Source organism: Typopeltis vanoorti, chromosome 14, assembly GCF_054136105.1.
Source record: "Typopeltis vanoorti isolate ZY-2024b chromosome 14, IOZ_Tvanoo_1.0, whole genome shotgun sequence".
Taxonomy (NCBI): Eukaryota; Metazoa; Arthropoda; class Arachnida; order Uropygi; family Thelyphonidae; genus Typopeltis; species Typopeltis vanoorti.
Window position 1 is genome coordinate 21242025 of NC_143562.1, and position 25447 is coordinate 21267471.

At 37.2% G+C, this 25447-nt stretch overlaps 1 protein-coding gene across 1 annotated transcript in view; it reads left to right on the top strand.

Moving 5' to 3' along the window:
* The window catches only part of LOC150099286 (uncharacterized), a 623534-nt gene that overhangs the window by 523276 nt on the left and 74811 nt on the right, over window positions 1-25447 (top strand). The window contains exons 24-25 of the mRNA XM_090404213.1: window positions 562-676; window positions 18571-18681. Coding sequence (XP_090260339.1) covers window positions 562-676; window positions 18571-18681 — 226 coding nt within the window. The remainder of the gene's footprint in view (window positions 1-561; window positions 677-18570; window positions 18682-25447) is intronic.

A 25447-nucleotide genomic window follows, 5' to 3' on the forward strand; every position in this document is an offset into this window, starting at 1 on the left:
TTAAACTAATTAAATATTTATCCATCATTTACATATGGATTGGCATGAATGTGCATGCATACAATTAACTATACAATGCAGTAATACAACTCGCAGTTTAATAGTAATAATAATAATAATGGAATGATTTTATATTAATACACATAATTTTTCTGCATTTTGTCTTTTGTTATTTCTTTCAATATTTTTTTTTATAGATTCTGTATTTAATACAGATATTTTACTTCTCTACAAGTTACTGAGTACATTCTTTTTGATATTTGTTTGTTTGTTTGTTTGGGTGGCATTTCTGCTTTCTTCCTTGAAGCTTCTGCAGAGCTTATCTGAGGAAGATAACAGATGGCAGTTGTTTCATGGTTTTGTTTCAGTACCTGTTGCAAGCCAGGTGTAGATTGAACTGTTTATATGTATATGCTTGGAAACTTATATATATATATATAAATAAATGCTTTTTTTTTTCTAGTTAACTTTTTTGCAAGCAGAGGGTTGAATGATGATATAATAGTAATGACTTTTTTTATTTTTTTATTTCAATATTTCAATATTTTTCTATTTCAACAGGGAGTTATCACTAACCAAAGGTGATATTATATATATCAATAAAAAGGTGGATAAAAATTGGTATGAAGGTGAACATCATGGTATGATTGGTATCTTTCCTGTTAATTATGTTGAGGTGAGAGCATAAAAATATACTTATTTATGATAAATGTAAACTGAACAATGTTTGTGAAAGAACTAATTAATTATTTGTTTTTAAAAATCCATTTTGTAATGAATATTTCTGTAGCTGTACACTTCAGTTATAATTGTTATTGCACAGGCGCCTCCATGGAGTCCTAAGACTCATCATAGGAGAGTGTAACTATCAACACTTCATCTATCATACCTTTCCTTGAAACCAATAACAGACAAAGCACCCACAACTGATTCAAGCAACCCATTCCATTCACTCACCACTCTTCAAGCAAACAATCTAGTTCTCATGTCCTTGCTAATGATACTCTCTTACCCAACTTCTAGGAATGATCTCTTGTTCCCCCCCCCCACTAGCCAAGTATTGAAACATTTCCCCTGCATCAGTCCTATAGAATCCTTTAAGTAACTTAGATGTTTCAATTACATCCCCCCCCTTTTTTTAGACTATCGACCAACTTTTGCAACTTTTCCACAAACCTTCAATCTATCTTCATAGGAAACATTCCACAGACCATTCACCATCTTGCCTCTGGATCTCTTCACCACTTTCTAATCCCCAAGAAACCCAACTGACCAGACCTGAGCTCAGTAATCCAGATGTGGTCATATGAAGGCTTTATAAATGGGAATGAAACTCTCTTATCTCTGCTTGTTAGTTTGTTCTTCAATAACCAACTAATCCTGTGAGCTACCCTGGCTACTTTAGCAATATGCCTCCTAAACTTCATCTCTCTATCTACTACTACTACTACTATCTCTAAATCCCTGCTTCAAAAATTTTCTAGATTACAGATGCCTCAATGTGGTACACAGCTTGTAATCTTTGTATCCCAAAATGCATAACTTTAAACTATTCTACATTAAATTGACATTTATTATGTTGTACCCATACTATCGGCTTATTTAAATCATCCTGCAAGCTCTTTACACATTTTTTGTACATTGTACAATTTGTACAGTGCAGATGACATTTGTACAATGTCATCTGCATTGTACAAATCTTTCCATCCATCAAACTCAGACTTTAGGGCTACATCATTTTTAATGCACAAACTGCTTATTGGTTCTTCTCGTAGAAAGGTTTATATACTGGTTTTACATAATTATTAATTTACTTAAGGAATTCACAACCTACAATAGAATATAAATTAAATTAAACTTTTATATATATTTCCAATATTTGGGAAAAGTCGCATTGCCATTTTCAAAGGAACTTACAATAAAGACACGTGCATGCAGGCACTACATACAGTAAATGAGGATGAAGCAGGAAGCTATTGTTTCTCCTAAAAGTCCTGATGGTGCCCCCTAGCAGGCTATGCAGATATTCTTGGCCATTGGGCTGAAGGTCTCAACATGTATGTCTCCCAAATTTGGGGCAGTCTGATGCAACCAAATTTGTTGAGGTTTGGCATGTTTCTTAGGGCTGAGGCAGATTCCATGAAAAGTCTTTCAAACTTGAACTTGCTGCGGTGTATCATTGTGGCTTTCTTCCAATGTATTCTGTGGCGTGTATCCAGATCATGGTCTGCAAGACCAGAGTGGCTATACTGGTGAAAACAGATGTAGTCCTTGTGTTCTGAAATTCTGATAATTGCTGTCCTGCCTGTTTGGCCAAAGTAGGACAGATTATAGCTGCAAGGGACCTGGTATACACCAGGTAGGTCTAGGGGAAGTGGTTGGTCTTTAGTGATTCATTAGTTGCTTATTGGTTCATTAGCTATCATTGCCCTCCTCCTCGGTTTGCCTCTATCATAGCTGTATTTGTGGCAACAGACTAACAAACTTCACCATCTTGCTCTCCTTTTTTGCTTCTTCCAATATCTTTTTTACCCCCCCCCCCATAGAATACTTGTCACCTCTTAGGTCATTGTTTACAGTCAAAACAATCAATTTTTTTCACCTTCCCTTTTTTGTATTGTGAGAGTTGCTAATATTATTAATTTTCACACCAGGGAAATAAGATTATTTAGCACTTTCGTGAAGGTGCTCCCTTTATTGTAGAATTGGCGCAAAAAATTATCTGCTTGCATTCTTTCTCTTGTTTATTATTATTATTATTACGTAACACCTCCAGGAAGTCCAAGTTTATTCTTACAATTTTCTTTTTGGCTTTGGACCTTTTCCTTTTTTCAGTTCTTAGTTTGACTAATCTCTTGCTGTTTCTGCAGGATTTCAATCTTGCATTTACGTTCTCCTGTTCTTCTGCCATTCACTTTCAGTATTACCACTGATATTTACATTTTCCAGTCGGCTATCAATACTTTCTACTCTACTATGGTGTGATTTGTTCTTACTACTTTCTCTATCCTTCTCTCAAAACACTTTTTTACAAACACACTCACCAGTTTTTCTCTTCTTCTTCCACAAATCTTTCATCTTTTACATCATTTATGAATACATCTCACAAATTTTATGCTGGACAAAATCATGTAAATTTAGTTTCTCTAACAAAGACATCTTGGTGCCATTGTTCTGCTACGTATAGGTGCCATACAGATAATATATGGCTTTACTTAAGTCTGAATAACTCGGTATATCTCACACACTTATAAATCAAATGAACACAATAAATTAACTCAATATTATTAGCAAAAATTTGAAAAAATTACTTATCTTTTTGCAGCATTATGAATCGATTATGTTCAAAAAAATATCATTGAACCCTATTTCATGATGCCATTCTAAATGTTCAAACTTATAAATATTATGCTCAAACTTCACTTCAGATGTCTTTTCCATAATATTGACAAGATTATTTGAGACTGTGAAGGATATTTGAAGTGAAGTTTGAGCATAATATTTATAAGTTTGAACATTTAGAAATCTAGAATTAATAGGTTCTTTTTTTTTTTATTCTCAATCCATCAGTCCCAGATCACAAACAGTCTTTTTATTTTTTTATTATTATTGTTTAGGCCACCAAGAAGTCAAAAGACTCATCGTGGGAGGTCCTTCCTAGGAAACACAAAGCCTATCATACCACTCCTTATACTCATTGGCCGTTCTCGCTCCCACCACTCCATCAGGCAATGCATTCCACGGTTCAACCACCCTCCATGCAAATAAACCACTCCTCTTCCTTTCGTAACTTCCAGGATGGCCCATCACCCCTTCCCTCTATTCAACCAAGTGTAAGAACTCCCCAGTGTCAACCCTGTAAGCACCTCTCAACAGTTTAAAAGTCTCAATCATATCACCTCTCCTTTTTCTGTCCACCAAACTCTGCAGTCCACATTCCCTCAGCCGATCCTCATAACTAACATTGTACAGTCCTGAAACTGTCTTTGTTATGCCGCTCTGTACCCTTTCCACAGTTAATTTATCCCTTTCAAATACTGGGGACCAAATCTGAGAACTATAGTCTAAGTGTGGTCTGATCAGGGTCTTATACAATGGAATGATAACTCTTTTTTGCAGGTCAGCATCCTTCTCATTATTGCAGCAATCCTTTGTGTTACCTTCACCACCTTTGCAATATGTCCCTTGAATTTCAGGTTTCTATCAATCATCAACCCCAGATCTCTTGTCTCCCCTACTTCCTCCCATATATCTCCTCCAGTAGAGTATGCGGCATCCCATCGATGTGTCCCAAACCTCATGACCTTACATTTTGCTGCATTAAACCGAAACCCCCAATCATTCGCCCATCTGTCTAGCTTATTCAAATCCTCTTGCATGACTACCACATCTGCACTGTTACTAATAACCCTTCCCAGCTTCACATCATCCGCAAACAACTGAACATCCCCTGCAATCCACTGACAATGTCATTGATATAAAGGTTAAACAATATAGGTCCCAGTACTGAGCCCTGTGGGACCCCACTTGTAACCGTCTGTCCCCTTGAAACTGCCCCACCAAACACAACTCTCTGATACCTATCAGACAGCCAATCCTGAATCCAGTTGACCAACCTCAGCACATCGTGTGGCACCCTGTCAAATGCCTTTGCTAAATCCAAGAAAATGGTAGTATATGCCTTTTCCTCATCTACTGCTCTTGTAATTTTATTATAAAAGGCTAGCATATTACTAAAACAAGAGTGCCACCTCACAAATCCATGTTGACTCTCACAGATAACATGACCCTCATCTGCCCAACATTGTATACAGTCCCTAACTAATTTCTCCAAGATCTTAACAACTACTGATGACACACAAACTGGCCTATAATTAGACACTTCAAGTCTGCTTCCGCCCTTATGCAATGGCACTATCTTACCTTCCTTCCATTCCCTGGGCACCTTTCCTGTAGCCAGAATTTCATTAAAAATCCAGGTCAAAGGAGCTGTCAGTTCCTTTGCACATTCTCTCAAAACTCGTGATGAAATACCATCCAGTCCCACAGCTTTACTGACATCCAGAGTACTCAGTATTTGGAACATGTTTTTCTCCTGCATCTCTAAATCCCGAGCCTCCCCTATCCCTCTAGTATTAAAACTTACTCCTCCAGGATGAAATACACCAATAAAGTGTTCATTGAACAATTCCACTATGTCCTCTGCATCAGTCACTCTATTCCCATTTTTATCCCACAATGTCATTCTTCGACAATAATTTCTCTTCCTACTGGCCACATAGCTAAAAAATTCCCTAGGAATTTCTTTGGATCATACGGCCAATCTTTTCTCATTTTCCAGTTTTGCCTCTCTACTAGTCACTCTCTTGGCCTGTGTCTTATATTCTTTATGCATCTGCTTTTCACCTGTCTCCTTATATCTCTTCCATAACCTCTTTTTTCACATGCAGCTCTTGTTTAACACGCTTGCTGACATGCTCCTTGAGCATAGTTTGTTCCCACACGCCAAGCGCTTTCGTGTCTTCAAGGTCACTACGAGTAATCTCGTAGCCGGCTTATCAGACAGAATTTTATTTCATATGGCAACTACGAGTAATCTCGTATCACCCCCACCTATGCCCGTGCGGTTAGCTTAGTGGCTATGCGCTTTGCAACCATATGCCTGGGGAAGGAGTGTCCTAGGTTCGATTCCCGTCACTGACGTGAGGAGCTTAAGGATCTTCCTCAGCCATAGCCAAGTTAGCCGGTCTTGGGCATGGACAGCAGGTTTTTATCCCTCAGTTTATCTGGGGTTTTCATCCTGCAAGTGGCAAACCGGCCCCGTGAACACACGGATCTACAGCCATAAATATTTAACCTCCCATGAGGGGGCTCAACTCATCCCAATAGGGACAGGGATGAAAAGGGAAGAAACTCCATATGAATAAATAAATAAACCCCCACCTATATATTACATGAGCTGACGACTGTGTTTATTGCATCTAGTCTCTAAAAACCTTGAGTTTTGCCATGACAAGTAAAAGAAAACTTACTGATAAAGAATTAGAAGCTTATGCTAATATGAGTGATGATGAATTTAATGAATTCATCATCACAAATGGAAGGATAAGAGGAAAGTTCTTTCCATTTCAAATATGCACAAATTTGAAACATTTGAAGTGAAAAATCGGAATGGTAAAATTCATTTGAAACCAAATATCGTTAGGGACTATAATTTCGGTATGTCAGGCATTGATCTTTCTGATCAAATGCTTTCTTACTATTCCAGCTTACGAAAGACAATTAGATGGCCAAAGAAATTGGCAACACGCATTTTTGATATGTACATTCATAATGCGCATAAATTTTATAATATAATTACTGGAAATGCAATGACTGCGTTAAAATTTTGAGATAAATTTATCTCAGTTTTTGTTGGAATGGATGAACTTACAGCATCACAGAATATCTGCAGGATTCGGGATCTTCATTATTTGGAAATTTTACCATCTACAGAAAAAAAGAATCGCCTGACAAAGCCATGCTGAGTATGTACACGAAACAAATAATGATGTGAAACACGTTATCATTGTCCTGTTTGCCAGGAAAAACCGCCATTGTGTGTGGAAAATTGTTTTTAAAGTGTATCATTCGTAATTTGAATAAATTGGTTTTTATTTTATTAATTTCATTTTATTATTTTTATTGATTTTATTAGTTTTAATTTGATTTACAAATTACAGGTTAACTTGCTTGGCATAGGAGGTCAGTGATCGACATACGAGTATATTCATAGTTGGCTTCTGAGGCACATATATAATATACTATATTTTAGCTGAAATTATTTCCCTTCTATCAAGCCCCCCAGATGTGCTCTCCACTTTATTCACAAGCGAAGGGTCCAAATTAAGGTACCTATACTAAGGGTTAACTCATGCTTGGTATAGGAGGTCAGTAATCGACATATGAGTATATTCATAGTTGGCTTGTGAGGCTCATATACCAACCACAAGTATACTCGTAGTTGGCAGCGAATGTGTTAACATTGTTTGTCATCCACTTTATACCAAATTGTGTTCCTCTTCTTCACTTGTGGAATACAGCTTACTATTGCTGCTAACAAATATTCCTTCGCAATTTCCCAAGCATTAATGATATCCTGGCCTTCCAATTCCTTCCTCCATGAAACTTCCCCAAGTTGCTGTCTAAGACTATTGTAATCACCTGCCTTATAATTCCACACACATTCCTGTCTCTTTGATACTCCTGCATGTCTATTCATCTTCCAAGTCAAAACCACATTGTCACTCTCTCCAACTTCACTTATTATCAGCTCTTCTGATGCTATAACCAATCCAAAACTCTTGAACCTCTTGGTCCCTCTATTACATGTTGCCTAAGACATTTGTCATTCAGGAATTCTAGAAATTCTATTTCCTTATTGCTATACATGCATCTTCCTCTCCCCAATTTATACTGCTGTAGTTAAAATCTCCTGTAACAATCATTTTTCTTTCACTTGCCAAGCTTGATTGTCTAAACATCTCCTGGTCCCCACCCTCTGTGCTCCTTGGTTTGTAGTAGCAACACCCCACTAAATATCCCGTCTTGCCTCTCACACCATATGCTTTCAAAATCATTAGTGTCACTGCCTTCCAAAGCCTCGACTCTTAGAGGACATAAGTTGTCACTTATCATAAGCAGTACTCCACCACCACGCTTTCCCTTTCTATCCTGCCAAAAAATGTTGTACCTTGCTACTTCTGTTCCTGTTATTATATTCTCTTCTGTCAACCACGTCTCACTGATCCCAATAATCTTTGGGCAGGCTGATGATATCAGTGCCACCAATTCCTCTCCTTTATTCCTGATACTCCTGGCATTAGTATAAAGCATAAAAATGCCACTATTTCTATACCCAGCATTATCCCCTCTAGACTCCACTGGGCTCAGCGCTACCTGATGTTGTCCCCCTTCTCCCAAGTACCCTTTCCTACAAGAGGCCACCCCTGCTACCATCCACCTTGGGCATTCTAGTTTCCCCTGCATTGACACACTGACTCGTTCAGAACAGCAATCTGTACAGATGCCTACGTCCTTCCTCATTCAAATGCAAGCGGTCTCTGGCATACAATTCCTCTCTGTCCTCAAACGCTGTCCAAGCATCCACATATTCCAATCCTCTCTTCTGACACATTCTAGCTATTATGTTATTCAATATGACTGCTGTTCTGCTCAGCTCGTCACAATCATACCTAGGCAACATGCACAGTATCTTTTCTCTCTGTGTCTTCTTTCGTACTACCTCAAGCAAGAATCTCATATCTCTCGCTGCCCAATTTACATTACTCTTAAGTCATTTGTTCCTACCATCACCATCATCTCATCCATCCTTTCACCCCGCTAAATTGCCATAGCCACAGTTTCTATTGTTCCTCCAGGCAAAACACTTCTCACGCATCCTATCTTGCACACCATGGATCATTGAGTCACCGTGCATTATACCTCTTACCATTCCCTCTCTCCTATTGTTCCATTTTCTCCTCTTTTCTATCATTTTATTTCTATCATTCCCATAACTCTCTCTCATTCCCTCTCTTCCACTTATCCTATTCATCCTACTCTCTCCTCTTCCATCATTCCCATAACTGTCTCGCATTCCCTCTCTTCTACTATTCCCATTCTCTCATCTTCTATCATTCCCATACCTCTCTCTCTCCTTCCCTCCCTTCTACTGTTCCCATCTCTCCTCTTCTATCTTTCTCATACCTCTCTCTCTCATTCCCATACCTCTTTCTCATTCCCTTTCTTCTACTGTTCCCATTCTCTCCTCTTCTATCATTCCCATACCTCTCTCTCATTCCCTCTCTCCTACTGTTTCTATTCTCTTCTCTTCTATCATTCCCAAAACTTTCTCTCACTCCTAATCTGATTTGCCTTGCATACATCTCTTCCATTCTCCTAATCTCATCTTTCATACTTCTCATCTTGTTCATAAGATATTCCACCTCCTCTTTCAGCTCATCTATCCCTTTCTGCAAGTTAGACACTCTTACTCGCTATTCTTTTACCCATCAAAACCATCTCCGTAAAGTCATTCAAGCCTTCCACACTCCCGACTCTTATTTTCTCATTCATACTTTGCTCGTCATTCTCTCCTATCACACTACTCGTCTCCCGACATTCATTTCCCGTTCCTGAAGCAACTAGATCAGTTATTGATATATCCAATTCATTAATTTCCTCCCACTATCTGCATTTTGCACATATACGCACTCCCCTTTCTCTCACCCGCCACATATCCATCTCCCAGGAAGCATACATGCTGCAATCACTGCATGCCACAAAGTCCTTTATTATATTACATATAATAGTGTTCTTAAATGGCAGAGGACTTGGTGACATGCCATTTCTGATTGCAGTTGTGTCCGCCATCATTCCTTACTGCCAAGTACGTGACTACTGAACTAATCGCCAAAAAAATATATATGAGCACTGTATCACAGATATATATATATATATAAATAAATAAATAAATGCTAAATAAACATACATATATAAATATAATGCTATAATCAACCATACTTGATAACAAAAACTTATCTTCTCTTTCACCGCAATGCTGCGGGCTGTGACCTGGGCTTCTTGGTAACCCAACGAAACTCAGTAATAACAAAACTTCAAAAGCAGAACCACTAAATAACACTTGTGTTACTGAGGAAAAAATGCAGCACACTTCACAAAATAATTCACACTCTTGTCATTATTATTAATGGATTGAGAATAAGAACAAAAAAGAAACCTATTAATTCTGGATTTAAATATCTGCAGGCTGAAAATAGCACTGTCAGATTATAATAAAGGCTGTCACATTGGGATATTTGAATTTAGGACCTAGAGAAAAGTTATATCCCCCCCCTCACAGCACTGTTCATAATGATTTAAATGTTTTACAAATGGTAAAAACTGATAAATTTTGTTGTAATGATTCTTGTGAGTTCATATCCAAGATAGAAAATAAATAAATAAATAAAAATAATTCAAAACACGTGTTGAGATATATATCAATATGATACCTGTTGACTTAATGGTAGTTAAATGCTTAAATGTTAGTTGTCAGTTGCTGTCAAGTTTGACATTGTTTAAGTTAACAGTTATTACATAAATTTATATTTTTATAAATTAGCATTATTAATATTATTTCCAGACTTCCACAGATTCAGAAGACTAATTGTGGGACCTATTCACAAGACTAATTGTGTAACACACCAAACTCTGTAGAGACCTCAATATATATCATATTTTGCTTCAAAAACATTCATTATTGAGGCATTTACCACTCACTCCAGCAGGACATTCTGCTCACTTACCATTCAATGTACAAAAATATACTTTTCACTTCATTACTGACATGATCTTTATATATTTTCCAGAGACCAGTTTTAATTTTCTCCCACCACCTAGTGTTCTATGAAATGCTTCCCTTTATGTCTTTTAGTCTTTTCTCACAGATTATATGTCTCAATCATATCACCTCTTCACTTTCTCCTATATGTCAAGCTCTACAAAACACATTCCCTTAATCTTTCTTCATACTCAAGAGTCCTATATCCTGACCAGATCTGCACATAGAAATCTAGATGTGGTCTGATTAATGCCTTATTGAGTGTAATTATCACTTCCTTATCCCTACTTCTTAGCATTGTTTGTATTATGGCAACAGTTATCCATGTAGCCATTACAACTTTTGCAATGTGTCTGCAGAACTTTCTCTCTATCCCCCCCCCCCCCCCAGCACTCCCATGTTTCTTGCATACACATCCTGGAGTGGAATTTCTCCAATATAGTACAACTTTCCATTTTCTGGCTAATGTGCATGACTTTACACTTAGCAACATTGCAAACTGGCCTATAGTTTGCAATGTTGCTGACACCACTGATTTGTCATTTATTTTGAGTAGGCAATTTCAGTCTATATTTTTTATAAGGTTGTCGACAATGCACTTTAATATGATGCCGTTTTGTAGCGTTTGTGTTGTTGTAGGGAGGTGGAAGTGGCGTAATGAAACAAAGTAGCGATCGGTTATTTTGGTGTTAATTACAGATGAGTTATATGTACTAATGGGAGCCTGTATGCTGATATGGTCATTGCATGATTGTGTTAGTGAATTGTTGAGTATTTCTTCTCTTGTTGAGGAGTTTATGGTAGGGTTTATGTGGTACTGACTTAGTATATCAGGTTTATTCAATTCCTTATATACATTCTGCTTGCTCACTATGAGTGGTTCCTTCCCCATTCCCACTGCTCTCAAGTTCTGCATTATGTTACAATCACAAAGGGTTACAGGAAAATTCATCGAAAACCAATTCACCGAAAATTTTAAATTTTTGATAATGTTATGGTAGGGTTTATGTTGTACTGACTTAGTATATCAGGTTTACTCAATTCCTCATATACATTCTGCTTGCTCACTATCAGTGGTTCCTTCCCCATTCCCACTGCTTTCAAGTTCTGCATTATGTTACAATCACAAAGGGTTACAGGAAAATTCATCGAAAAGTGAATTCATCGAAAGACAATTCGTCAAAAATGCAATTCATCGAAAAACAATTCACCGAAAATTTTAAATTTTCGATAATGTTATAGTAAAATTAATCCATTTAGAACAAAAACTGAACCATGCAGACAGCTTCTTGTACCAACAACATCTACTAAGTCGTTTAAATTTTCGGTGAACTGTTTTTTCGATGAATTGCATTTGTGATGAATTGTTGTTCAATGAATTGTTCATTCAGTGAATTGCCTTTTCGATGAATTGTCTTTTCGATGAACTCTCCGGATACCATCACAAAGATGGAATACTTTAATGAACTGCTCATTTAACCTCTACAATATCCTCCTCAGTGTTTATCATCCTCCCATAATCATTCTTCCTTCTCCTGGCTACATATAAAAAACAAAACAAAACTCCCTAGGATTTCTTTTAGCATCTTTTGCTAACTGCTGCTCATACTGCACTTTTGCTACCCTTACTAACTGAGTCACCTTCCTTGCTTGTACTGCCTTCACAATGCCTTTTTCTTCCAGATTGCACATTTCACCTCTTCAGTCATCCATTTTACCTTACCTTATTTAATCTCCTAACCTTTGGAATGCACTCAGTCACTGTCTCTGCCAGATAATTCCTGAGTTGAGACCAAGCAGCATTGGTTTCCTTCCCATGCAGTTCCTCATTCCATGATATCACTGCAAGTTGCCTCCTGAGTTTGCCATAATTACCTGCCTTATAGTTCCTCATATAACTCTTTCTCACAAAAGTCCTGATATGCCTGGCCACTACCCAAGTGATCACTTCATGGTCACTTTTACCAACTGGAAGATGATGTGACACTTTATTTACCACAATATCTTCTGATGAGACAATCAAATCCAAGACCCTCAAAGCACATGTGGTCTCTGTTATGTACTGCTTAAGGAAGTCATCCCTTAAAATCTCAAGAAATTCGTTTTCTATTTTGGTTCCTGATGCTGTCTCTACATTGCAGTCTTTACTACCATAATTGAAATCACTCATAATGATCACCCTCTTCTTATTAGCCAGAACAATTTGTCTAAATATTTCCTTCTCCCTGCCTTCCACATTACCTGGTCTGTAGCAACATCCTACCAAGCATTTCATCCTGTCCACTTCCACTTCACACCATACTGCTTCAAAATCATTGTTAGTATTTCCTGCTGCCATCTTCACCCTGGATGGACACAACTTCTCTACCATCATCAATAATACTTCTCTTCTCTTTTTTTCTTATCTGTCTTTGCGAACGAGTACATATCCTTCCATCTCTATTCCTCTCAGAATGTCATCCTTGTTCAACCATGTCTCACTTATACCAACAATTTTTGGGTGATTGAACTGTATCAATGCTAAAATTTCATTCCCCTTGTTTCGAATACTTCTGGCATTAGTAAACATACACACTAGCTCATTTCTGTTTCTATAACAAGTCCCAGTAACTTGATTTCTTGGTGAATCCTCTACAATCTCCCCTATCTATTGTCTATCATCACTGATATTACATCCCCTTCCCACAGCTAAATATCACCCTTGCATCCATGACTATCTTAGTCTTTTCTTGCGCACTCACACATCTACTCCTGAAACCATCATCCACAGTTTTCATGCAGTGTTCCCCTGTCCACTCTGTGTTCTTTCTCTGTTATTCTCTTCACTCATGCCACTCACCTCTCCTTTCACAAACTTGCCTACCTTACTCGCCTGCTCTTCCACAACACCTCTTGCTTCCTGAGACTTTATATTTACTTCAGTTATTCTTTCTTGCAACAACAACTTCTACAACTGACTCACACCAAATTCATTCAAATGTAGCCCATTCTTTTATATAGCTCTACCAGCCCCTCAAACTCATCCCACACATTCACAAAATGAACTTCTTTCTCCTGACACAAGTCTGCTAGCATACCATTCAAAATCTTTGCCTGCCTTCTCCACTCATCATTACCATACCTGGACAACATGCTGACTACCTTACCTACCACACTGTTATCTTTCACTCTCCTTAACAGCCTCATGACATCCCTCTTTCATTCTTCTTGTTACCAGTCAGATCATTCATGCTGACTACCACTACCAACTCTTTTGCTCGTGTACCCCCTCTTATCCAGTGCTTCAACCACCCTGCTCATTCTACCTCCTCGAAAACAGACCTTGTGTGCACCTATTCATTCACCACATCTCTTATCATCGAATCTCCATACATTGCCACTTTCAAATCATTCGATTTTTTTTTTTTTTTTCAAATATTACTTATTTCTTTCAATATTATGATATTTCTTTCAAATATTACTGATGATAGCAAATGAATTGCAGCTAAAAATGAGGAGGAGTTCAGCAGAAGGTTAGAGATGGAAAGCAATGCATTTTCGGCTGTCTGGTGTGAGGAAAAAAGCAAGAGGGGAAAAATGTGCAATCAGGATATACAAGGAAAAATGTGGATGACATGCATTGTGAAATTTGTATGATGTGTGTAGACTAACTAATTATCATGGTAGAGTTGAGTTATTGGGATATTGATTGGTAGGAATAAAGATCATATGCAGGAAGGAAATAGAATTTATACACCTACTAAATGATAATTGAGACAGACAGCAAGAGAGACAATTATCTGAGGCAGTATGCAATGGAAGGTAACTTAGGTTTCAGTATGCCAGATCAAGAAATGGCATCAGAGGAGTTCTCTGTTACCAAGACAGTTCATATTGCTGCCAACAGGGGGAGAATGATCATGCAGTCTTGACTTGAGAGGTAGCTAAACATTGGGAATTTTTAGTTAAGAAGGGATATAATTTTACATATGTATATATTATATTGCTCAAAACAATTAGGGGATAGATATTCTTGTTGAAATATTTATTTATAAAGTACCCAATAGTTATAATTATTTGCAGAAATTTATAATTATCAGGCAGAAACTAAAATATCCCCTAATTGTTTTGAGCAGTGTATTATTATTATTAAGAGAGATCTCTAGAAGTCAGGGACTCAAGGGAGGCCCATACTACACACACACACACACACACACCAGCTATCATACTTGTTCTTGAATTCATTCATATTACTTGCACACACAACTTTCAATGCAATCTATTCCAATCATGCACCATTCTATGAGAGAAAAGCCTAAATCTGACCCCCCTTCTTAGCAGCGCTCATTCTCAACTTCCAAAGATGCCCTCTTGTCCTTTCCCCTCTCCTCCATAAAATAAAACATTCCATCAACTGAAATCCTGTATGACCCTTTCAGAAGTTTTTAAGTCTCAGTCATATCATCCTTCTTTCTCCTGTTTACTAATGTCAACAGTCTACAAATTCTCTATCTGTCTTCATAATCAGTATTCCACAATTCTGATATCATTTTAACACTCTCCTTTGCACTGTTTCCACTGTATCAGAATCACAACAGAAACCAAGAGACCAGACCTGCTCACAATAGTCCAAGTGAGGTCTTTTCAAGGCCTTCTGTAAGTCCTTAACATTACAGTCCTCTATAAGTCTATATATGTGTGTGTGTGTGTGTGTGTGTGTGTGTGTGAAAGCTTTAATGACTGATACCGAGAGATAAAAAGATGACATGATATATTTGAAAAGATACTACTAGTACACTAGTTTCGTTGAATTGATCAACATCTTCAGGTATCACAATCAAAGAAGTATATAAAGAATTACAGAGACTTAAAATTGTAATAACAGAACAAGTACAAAAAGACAGTAAACGTGTTTGAAAACAAAATGGCGCGCTTGAGTTCCAAACAAACTCGATGAACTCGAGAGAATGATTGTCGAATCTAGGAAAATTTCTCTAGATTCCTCTCATATCAACAACAGCCTGAGTTTCAATCTCTCTGATGCACACGTTGCCTCTGTTTAGTACTGGCGCACTTGTGACAGCACGTAGTATACGTTTGTTTGGAACTGAAGCTCGCATTTTGTTTACAAACACGCTACTGTCTTTTTGTACTTGTTCTGTTATTACAATTTTAGGTCTCTGTAATTCTTTATATACTTCTTTGATTGTGATACCTGAAGATGTTGATCAATTCAACGAAACTAGTGTACTAGTAGTATCTTTTCAAATATATCATGTCATCTTTTTATCTCTTGGTATCAGTCATTAAAGCTTTTTCATAATATTCCAACCGAGTTAAAATGAATTCTGAAAAAAAAAATAAAAAAAAAATATATATATATATATGAACTTACAGAACACTATAACAAACACTATGACACTATGAGAAATTTAGGTAACTGTCTGGAGAAGAGCCATGCTCCATGCCAGAAGAAATAGCATAAGACGGATGCTAATAGCATGTGGGGAATTGGTAAAAAAGAAGATAAATTAGGTGGAAATTGAATGAGTGAGGGGAAATTATTGCAGAAGGAAAAGAGATTATGGAAGGCATACAAAGAGAAAGGTGGAAAACAATTGCATGAGGAATATAAGGCCTCAGACTAGAAAATTGACTAGTATTATAAGGAGAGAAAAATTAGAATATGAGAGAAGACTGCCATTGCAATCTAAGGAGAATCCCAAGGAGTTTTTTCACTATGTGGTGAGTAAGAGGAGAAATGACAGTGGACAGATTACCTTGAGTGGGTGGAGATGGGAATTGGGTGGCCAAAGCAGATGGCATAATTGAGGTATTCAATAATTGCTTTATTAGAGTGTTCCCTCCTGGTACTACACGCTTTATTCCTAGAAGGATAATGACTGGTGAAGTGTAGAAGTGAATGAAGAGGGTCTGTATTTCAAATACTGAGTATGCTAAATGTCAATAAGGCAAGGGGGAGGAGGGAAATAGATGGAATTTCACCACATATTTTAAGGGAATGTTCTGTGGAATTATCTGCCACTAACTTGTCTGTTTAATGAAAGTCTTGCAATGGAGCAGATTCCTGGAGAGTGGAAGGAGGATGAGATAGTACCATTTCATAAGGGTGGTGGGAGAATGGAAGTAGCAAACTATAGGCCTGTTTGTATTTCTTCTTAGTTGTTAAGATTTCTGCAAAATCTTAGTTGTTAAGATTTTGCAGAAATTGGTAAGAACTCATATACAGAACTCATATACAGAGGGTAATATTACTTATGCAGGCCAACATGGATTTGTTAAAGGGCACTCTTCTTTTAGTACTCTGGTTACCTTTTACAATAGAGTAACAAGAGCAGTGGATGAGGGTAAGCAGAAAGTATTATTTTTTATGGATTTTTCCAAGGCAATTGACGGGGTGCCACATGAGAAGTTGATGATTAAGTTGCATCATATGGATTTAGATATCAGGTTAGTCGATTGGAATGGTGATTGGCTCTCTGATAGATATAAGAGAATTGTATATGGAATTTTTTTTTCCATTGCTGCTAAACTATATTCAGTTGTTTGCAGATGTTGGGAGGGATATCAGTAAAAGTAACCGATGTTTTAGCTCTTCAAGAGGATTCGAATAACCTGGAAAGGTGGGGGGCAAATGAATGGGGATTACAGTTTAATATAACTAAATGTAAGGTTTAAAATTTGGGATCCACAGATAGGGTGCTTCATACTCATTTGGTGGAGTATGAAGCACAAGGGATCTTGGAGTGATTTTGGATAAAGATTTGAAGTTTCAAGGATATATTGCAAAGGTTATGAAGACATCTCAGATAATTGCAGCAATTGAGCACGTTCCTGGAGAGTGGAAGGAAGGTGAGATAGTGCCATTGCATAAGGGTGATGGGAGAACATTAATCACAAGAGATAAAAGTGTGCTGGTCCCATTGTATGAAGCTTTGATAAGACTGCATCTGGATTTTTTTGCTAGGATCTGGTCACCTAAATTCGAAGGGGATGAAGCAATCTTGGAGAGGGTGCAGAGACATAACTGTACAGTATTGATTATGAGGATAGACTGAGGGCATATAGACTGCAGAATTTAGTGAATAGAAGGCAATGGGGGGGGGGGGGGGGGTATGATTCGGACATTTAAGCTGTTGAAGGATTATTATCATATTAACACTCAGGAAGTTTTTCATATGGTACAACAAGGGATTAGAACAAGGAAAAGGGTCCATCCTGGAAGTTGCAAAATAAGATGGTGAATAAAAGGGTAAGAAATAAGTTTTTGCATGGAGAGTGAGTGGTAGGAGCATGGAATGCATTTCCTGAGAGCAGGGGCGAATTCTCCATGCTTGCTGCGCAAGCTCATTAATTGAGAAAGAAGTAATATTTATTTTTTAATAAATGCATGCATTTATAAGCATTCCATTTAGGCTTTTATTTTTGTAGACAGAAGGCATTTTAAGTTTGCCGGCAATAATTGATCTTTGCGTTGTGTATTGAAGGCCCATGCTAGTCAAGCTACCTTGGCTTGCTTGGTTCTGGGAGCATCCAGGTCCTCGCTTTAGCACTGTGATTTCATGCGCATGCATAGCCATTTCAGCTCCCTCCACATCATCTCACCCTGTTGCGTAAACACGAGCCATACGCAGTCGAAGTAGCCCTAGCCAGTGAGCTTCAGCCATCCTTTAGAAGTGTGTGTGTTGCTTGGGAAAATTAAGTTACAACCAACTTTTTATGACAATGTTATTGACCAGTTCATAAAGAAAAACTGTAGGGTAGAATTTGTATTCAAGTAGCTAAATTGAAAAAGATAGAATATCATTTGTAAAATAAATGTTGTATTTGTATGATTAAATGTACATAAATTTCTAAATATATAGTTTTAAATGGTCAGTAATTCATTATTCTGCTAATCAGACTTCAATCACACCTCTCACTCCCTGAATGATAACAAGAGCAAGCGTGAATTTCAAGACCAGCATTCGCCCCTGCCTGAGACGGTAGTGAATGTGCAGACTGGATAAGTTTAAAGAGTGGTATAATAGACTTTGTGTCGACAAGTGTTGATCTCCTGTGATGATAAGGCTTTTGTCTCCATGGAGGTCAGGAAAATAATGATAAAATAAAGTCTATGTATAGAAAATAATTTTGTTTTATACTTGACACACTTCATTAAAATTTTTCATTTATATTTTATTCAGATAATTCCTTCAGAAACTGCTCATCTTCAGCCTAAAAAAGCATCAGAGGGAGAAGCCCGAGTGAAGTATAATTTTCGTGCACAAACACCAGTCGAACTGTCACTATTCAAGGTGAGTAAAAGAACCATTTGCTTAACATTGATTTCTGTACTAGACTTTTGATATACAGGCATTTTCTGGGTCTTCAAGTTCTTTTTTTTCAAGTAGCCAGTATCAACAAAATTGAAAACATAAATATTAATTGCTATAAATAAATGCTAAACATTTAGATTAAATTATTAGAGTACCTCATGATAAGTTGACAGTCAAACTGGAGCAGATGGGGTTGGATATTAGATTAGTGCATTGGATTGGAGACTGGCTATCTGATAGGTATCAACAAGTTGTGTATGGGGGGGTGCGATATCCAGGAAAAGGAAAGTCACTAGTTGAGTGCCTCAGGGGTCTGTTTTAGGGCCATTACTATTTAACTTGTATATTAATGATATTGGTGAAGATTTGGATGGAGATATTCAGTTGTTTGATGATGCAAAGTTGGGACGAACCATAAAGAGTAGTGAAGATGTTGTGGCCTTGCAAAGAAGACTTAAATAAATTGAGTGATTGGGCAAGCAAATGGGGATGTGAATTCAATGTTGCAAAATGTAAGGTTTTAAAATTTGGAAAACAAAGATGGGGTGCAGAATTTATGCTTGGTGAGAATATATTATTGGAGGTAGAGGAAATAAGAGATCTGGGGGTGATAGTGGTTAAGGATCTAAAATTTAGGGGACACATCACCAAAATTGTGAAGACAACACAAAGACTTCTGGGAATGATGCGGAGGACACTGACGTGTAGAAGTAGTGAGATTCTTGTTCCATTGTATAAGGCTTTGATTAGGCCACACATGGACTATTGTACCCAGATTTTTGTCACCGGGTTTTCAGAAGGATTAAGAGATGTTGGAAAGGGTCCAAAGGCGACGACTGACTAAGGTAGTTTCTGACCTCTGGAATGTCGAGTATGAGGAAAGATTGAGAAGATGTAATTTGCAGAGTCTGGTGGAGAGAAGGAAGAGGGGAGATATGATAGAGACCTACAAGTTGGTAAGGGGTTGTTATAAGATCAATGGTGGAGAAGTTCTACAGAGAATAGTGGGAGATCAGGGGAGAACGAGAGGTCATCCCTGGAAACTGTATAAAGAGGCTGTGAGTAGGGGAGTGAAAGGCAGGTTTTTTCGTGCAGAGTTGTGAATGATTGGAATGCCTTGCCTGAGATTGTGGTGTCTGCAAGGAGTTTGGGTGTGTTTAAGACACGGTATGATGAGATGTGTGTGTGATAAAAGGACCTCCCAGATGAGTCTTTGACTCCATGAGGTCTTGGGTAATAATAATAATTTGCACAGCATCTCAAACCACATGTATAGTTATACAATACAGTATTCTATCCTCAGTTTATTGATTATTTTGAAGGATTTCGAGAACCAGCAAAGATTGTTCAAAATGAAACAAAAGCAGTTGTTAATATTGATAACCAGTTGCAGGTTGAGATTTCTATAACTTAAGTCATTGATCTGCTTCAAACGTGTAATGGAGAGCTGAAAAATGAAGATTTCCTTGAAATGTCAAAATGTGAAGCTGAGGAAGAAGAAGAATTAAAAGGTGAAATTCCTGTTTATTCCTTCACTTTCAATGGGACTTGATAAAGCTTTTCAACACATAGAAGCAATTGAGATTTTTAAGTCACAAGATCAAATTTTGAGCACACTAGAAAAGTTGCTACAGATTTAAAAAGGCCTATGCTATTGGGAAATTTGTTTCTTTTTTTCCTTCCATTTATCAATGCAAGAAAAAAAAGACTGTCTTGGAAACAAAGGACATAATTTGCTTACTTTTAAAGACTATCTTTCATCCTTTGAACTTTTCTGAAAAAAATATTAAAGGTTTTTATTTCTTTGGATAAATAAATCATTGTTTAAGCATAAACAATTGACCGTTCTGGCTCCAACCACTCTCTCAGGCAGTGCATTCCAAGGTTCAACCACCCTCCATGCAAAGAAACCACTCCTCACCCTCTTGTGCACAGCCTCCTTTCATAACTATATCTTTTTATTTATTAATTCTTTTTATTCTTTTTGGTATAATGCAATACAGAAATTGGACTTTTTTTTTATTAGTAATGAAACCCACATCACATAAATGCCTTTTATTTTTACTTCACAAAGACATGCCCTTTCTTTGGCAGGTTCCATGACAGCCGTTAATGTTTCTGGCCACAGAGCCCTAATTTCTGCATGAATGTTTTCTTGTGGAGTTACCTCAAGGAAAAGGTGTATTTTAACAAGCCCCCAGACAATCTAACAGCTGAAGGAGAACATTCATGCAGAAATTAGGGCACTGCAGCCAGAAGCTTTAACAGTTCTCATGAAACATGCTATAGAAAATCCTGTCTTTAGGAAGCAAAAAATGGAAGGTTTACATGATGTGGTTTTTCATAACTAATTTAAAAAAATCTCAAAGTTCTGTGTTTCATTATAACAAAAAAAGAATAATGATAATTAATAAATAAAAAAAGTTATTAAATGTTTAAAATGTTTTGTGACTTATGGGACACCCTGTATAACACTAAATATAAAAACATAAAAGTAAATGTAAAAGTAGAAGGTGAGAGGGAAAGAAACAAAGGCCATTCCTGGAAGTTGTGGAAGAGTGTGATGAAGAGGAGGTGTGAGGATTATATTTTTTACATAGAGAACTGTGAATGAATGAAACACATTACCAGAATATGTTGTTAATACAGTGTTAAGGAATTCAAGATTCAGTATGATAAATATAATGTCAGATGAATGAACCTTCACAATGAGTCTACTGATTCCATGGAGGATGTGATAATAATAATAAATGGGACATTATACAGAGCAAGGTGTACTGTATATTTAAGTTATTTAAGTTAGCAGTTAGACGAAAGAGATACAGGAAAATGATTTGACATAAAATCAGGCATAATACAAGAATTGCTATGTCTACCATGTGGATCACATTTTTTGAAAGATAGTGAATTAAAATATCAAAACTGGAGATATTACTTTCAGTTTGTTACCTTTTGTAGATGGTGTTATACTCTTTTATATATATATATCATCATCATCATCATCATCATCAAATTCCTGCCATGTACCCTCAAGGGGTGTACAGGATATGACGGTACTACATGAAAAAATTACATCATTACTAACTTCCTATCTACAATTTTCCTCCAAATCAGTCGGTTACTTGTCAAGACTCCAACATTATCAGATCTTATATTTCTATCGTCTAAGGCACTTTGTACCGTATCAATCCACCTATATCTTGGTCTTCCTCTGGGTCGTTTTCCTGCCAACCTGGCAGAGAACACTTGTTTTGCTAATCTTTCCTCTCCCATTCTATTTAAATGACCATACCACCTGAGATTAGCTCTGCTAACGTATTCCTGGATGCTAACAATGTCAAGTTCTTTCCTAATATCCTCATTTTTAATATGATATTGCCATTGATGCCATCTGTTCACGCCTCTAATCTTTCTCAGGACTCTCATATCTGCGGTCTCTAGTCTTTGGTCAAGTGTTTTACTTCTGATCCAGCTCTCAGATCCATAAGTTAAAACTGGTTTGAACACTGTCTTGTATACAGCTAATTTAGTCTTCCGACTAATTTCTCTCTTACTCCATATGAATTTATTCAATTGACTTCCCACCATACCAGCTTTGCTGATTCTGTTGTCTATTTCTATATTTAATTTACCATCTTCAGTAAAAATCGTGCCTAAGTAGCTGAAATGTTTTACTTGTTCCACAGGTTCTCCATTCACAACACAGTTGACATTATCAATGATTCTGCCTATTTTCATTGTCTTTGTCTTTTTATTGCTGACCTTCATACCATATCTATTACAACAGCTATTCAATTTAGTCAGAGAATCTTGCAGACTTGTAGCGGATTTATTTAGAAGTATAACATCATCCGCATAAAGCAAAGAGCTGACATTAACATCTCCAACTTTGACATCAGGTTTAATACCACTTTCCTTCATAATGTGATCCATATAGATAATGAATAACAGAGGGGATAATGTACATCCTTGTCTCACACCAGATTTAACATTAAACCATCTTCCTGTACTTCCTTCAATTCTAACTGCTGACTTACAACTCAAATAAAGACTAAGTATTGCTTGATATAATGCCCCATTGACACCATATAACTGCAGCGTATTGAATAGCTTCTCTCTCTCTTGGCACCTTGTCATATGCCTTTTCCAAATCGACAAAACTTAAATACAGATCTTTGTTATATTCCCAGGCTTTTTCGACTATTTGTCGTAAAGTGAAGATCTGATCCTGACAGCCTCTATTTGGCCTGAATCCAGCTTGTTCTTCACCAAGCTTTTCTTCTACAATTCTTCTCAACCGTTTCTCGAGTATACTTGTATAGATCTTGCCAGGAATATTCATTAGGGAAATACCTCTGTAATTCTCACATTCAGTTTTATTTCCCTTTTTATATATGGGTACTATGAGAGCTCTACTCCAATCATCGGGAATTCGTCCCTCTATCCAGGCTTTCTGAACTATGCAGTGCAGCCACTGTATGACTCTTATACCACCATACTTCAGCATTTCTGGTCGAATATCATCTACTCCTGCTGCCTTTCCACATTTCAAGCCTTTGATGGCTTTTTCTACATCAAGTATGGATATGTATTCCTGACTGCATGCCTGGTCAGTGTTTTTTATCACTGTGCTGTCATCACTGCTTGTTTCATTTAGCAGTTTTTCAAAGTAATTACTCCATACTTCAAGGATATCTTTTTCTCCCGTTTTCATGTCACCTTTATCATCTCTAACTCCTTTTACAGCACTCTTTCCTCCATTCCTAAGCTTCTTCAACAACCTCCAGAATATTTTGCCACCTTCTTGATATTTATTTTCTATATTCTTGCCAAAGTCCTCCCATGACTTTTGTTTAGCTAGTTTTACACACTGTTTAGCTTTCTTACATTTGTCTCTGTATTCTGTAAGAGTAAAAGCTGACTTATTTGCCAGGAACTTTTGATATGCTTTCTTCTTTTCCTTCACTGCCTCTTTAACTTCCTGTGTCCACCAGGGAGTTCTGATTTTTTTATCCTTGCACACAACCTCACCACATGCCTCTCTGGCAGAATCAATCAATGTTTTCTTCAGAGTTTGCCACTGAATCTCCAAGGCTTAATTCCTGTTCTCAAACTCTTTCATTTTCTTTTCAATAATCTTTCTGTATTTTAGTCTACAGTTCACATCTGAGAGCTGCTCAACTTTTATTCGCTTTAAAACTTTCTTATATGTTATTCTTTTCAATATGAAATTCAATTTTATCCTGCTCAAGACTAAATAGTGATCACTTCCAATTTGAAATCCTCTGTACACTCTGGTGTCCTGCACCAGGGAGAAAACATCACTATCAACAATAACATAGTCAATGAGACTTTTCTTATTCCTAGCCTCTTCTCTTCATGTGAATTTGTGCACATTTTTATGTTGGAACATGGTGTTAGTAATAACCAGTCCATGTCCTGAGCAGAAATCCAACAGATATTTGCCATTATTATTAGCTTTGCTCTTTTCACCAAATTTTCCCAAAATATTTTTGTATGTCTCACAATCATTTCCTACTCTGCTATTTAGATCCCCAACAAGGACCAACTTTTTCTTTTTCATTGTGTCAGTTGCTTTTTCTAAAACGTCAAAAAATTCCTCCACTTCTACCTTAGTAGAACCTTCTGTGGGACCATAGGCACAAATAAGTCTCATTGTCCAGTTCCCCATTCTCATATTTGCCCACATTACTCTACTTGAGACTGACTGCCATTCAAGAAGATTAGCCTCGTATTTTGTGTTGAATACTATGGCTACTCCTTCTTTTCCTTGATTGTCATTGCCTGAATATAACATTTTGTATTTATTGCTCAGAAAGATCTCGCCAGTTTTGGTCTTTTTTGTTTCAGTCACCCCTATTATGTCGATCTGGTACTTATCTAATTCCTCAGCTAGCTCCATTTCTTTGCCATTCAGGCTTCTTACGTTGATAGTACCAATCTTTAACTCTGGTGATGTTGAGTTGGGGTTTGTTTTCAGATTTGTTCCAGTAGCTGACTTTTCGCTGTTCACCCTGGTTCCCTGGCAAAAACAACGGGGGCCTTGTTTAACCAGGCAACGCCTCAGTCGGCATGAAATTTTGTCATGTTGTACCATCATTTTTTATTTTGGTTTAACCAATAAGAATACAATTTGGTCGGCTAAATCCCAAATTGGCAGCCCATCCTCGTTCGTTCAGTATCAAAGTAGATACCCAACAGGGTGCACCACGAGAAGGTGAGGATTGGACATTAGGTCAGAAGCCCTGGTCGGTTCTCCGCATTCCTTTAAAGGCTATGTGGAGGTCTCCTCTCAGTTATACAGCTTTGACCCTTAAGCACCCCTTATACATCGTGTCAGATTCCATAACTAAATTGAATAATTGATACAGCAAATTTAGCATAAAAACGAAAATCAGAAATAAAAAGACAAAAGCTGTGAAAATAAACAGGAACATTGAAAATATCAGCAGCATCCTGAATGGAGAACCTAGAAAAAGCAACATATTTCAGCTTTTTATTATTATTATTATGTGACACCTCCAGGGAGTCCAAAGACTCAACGAAGGAGATTGTCCCCTTCCAAATACCAACCACACTCAAACTTGCTTAACTTTTTGCTGAGCCATTAGTAGCAGAGGCTCTACCAATCGACCAGCCTTTGCTGTACAATTTTTAATGAAGATTGCAAATTAAATATGGAAATTGACAAAAGAATTAGCAAAGCTGGTATATAGTATGAAAT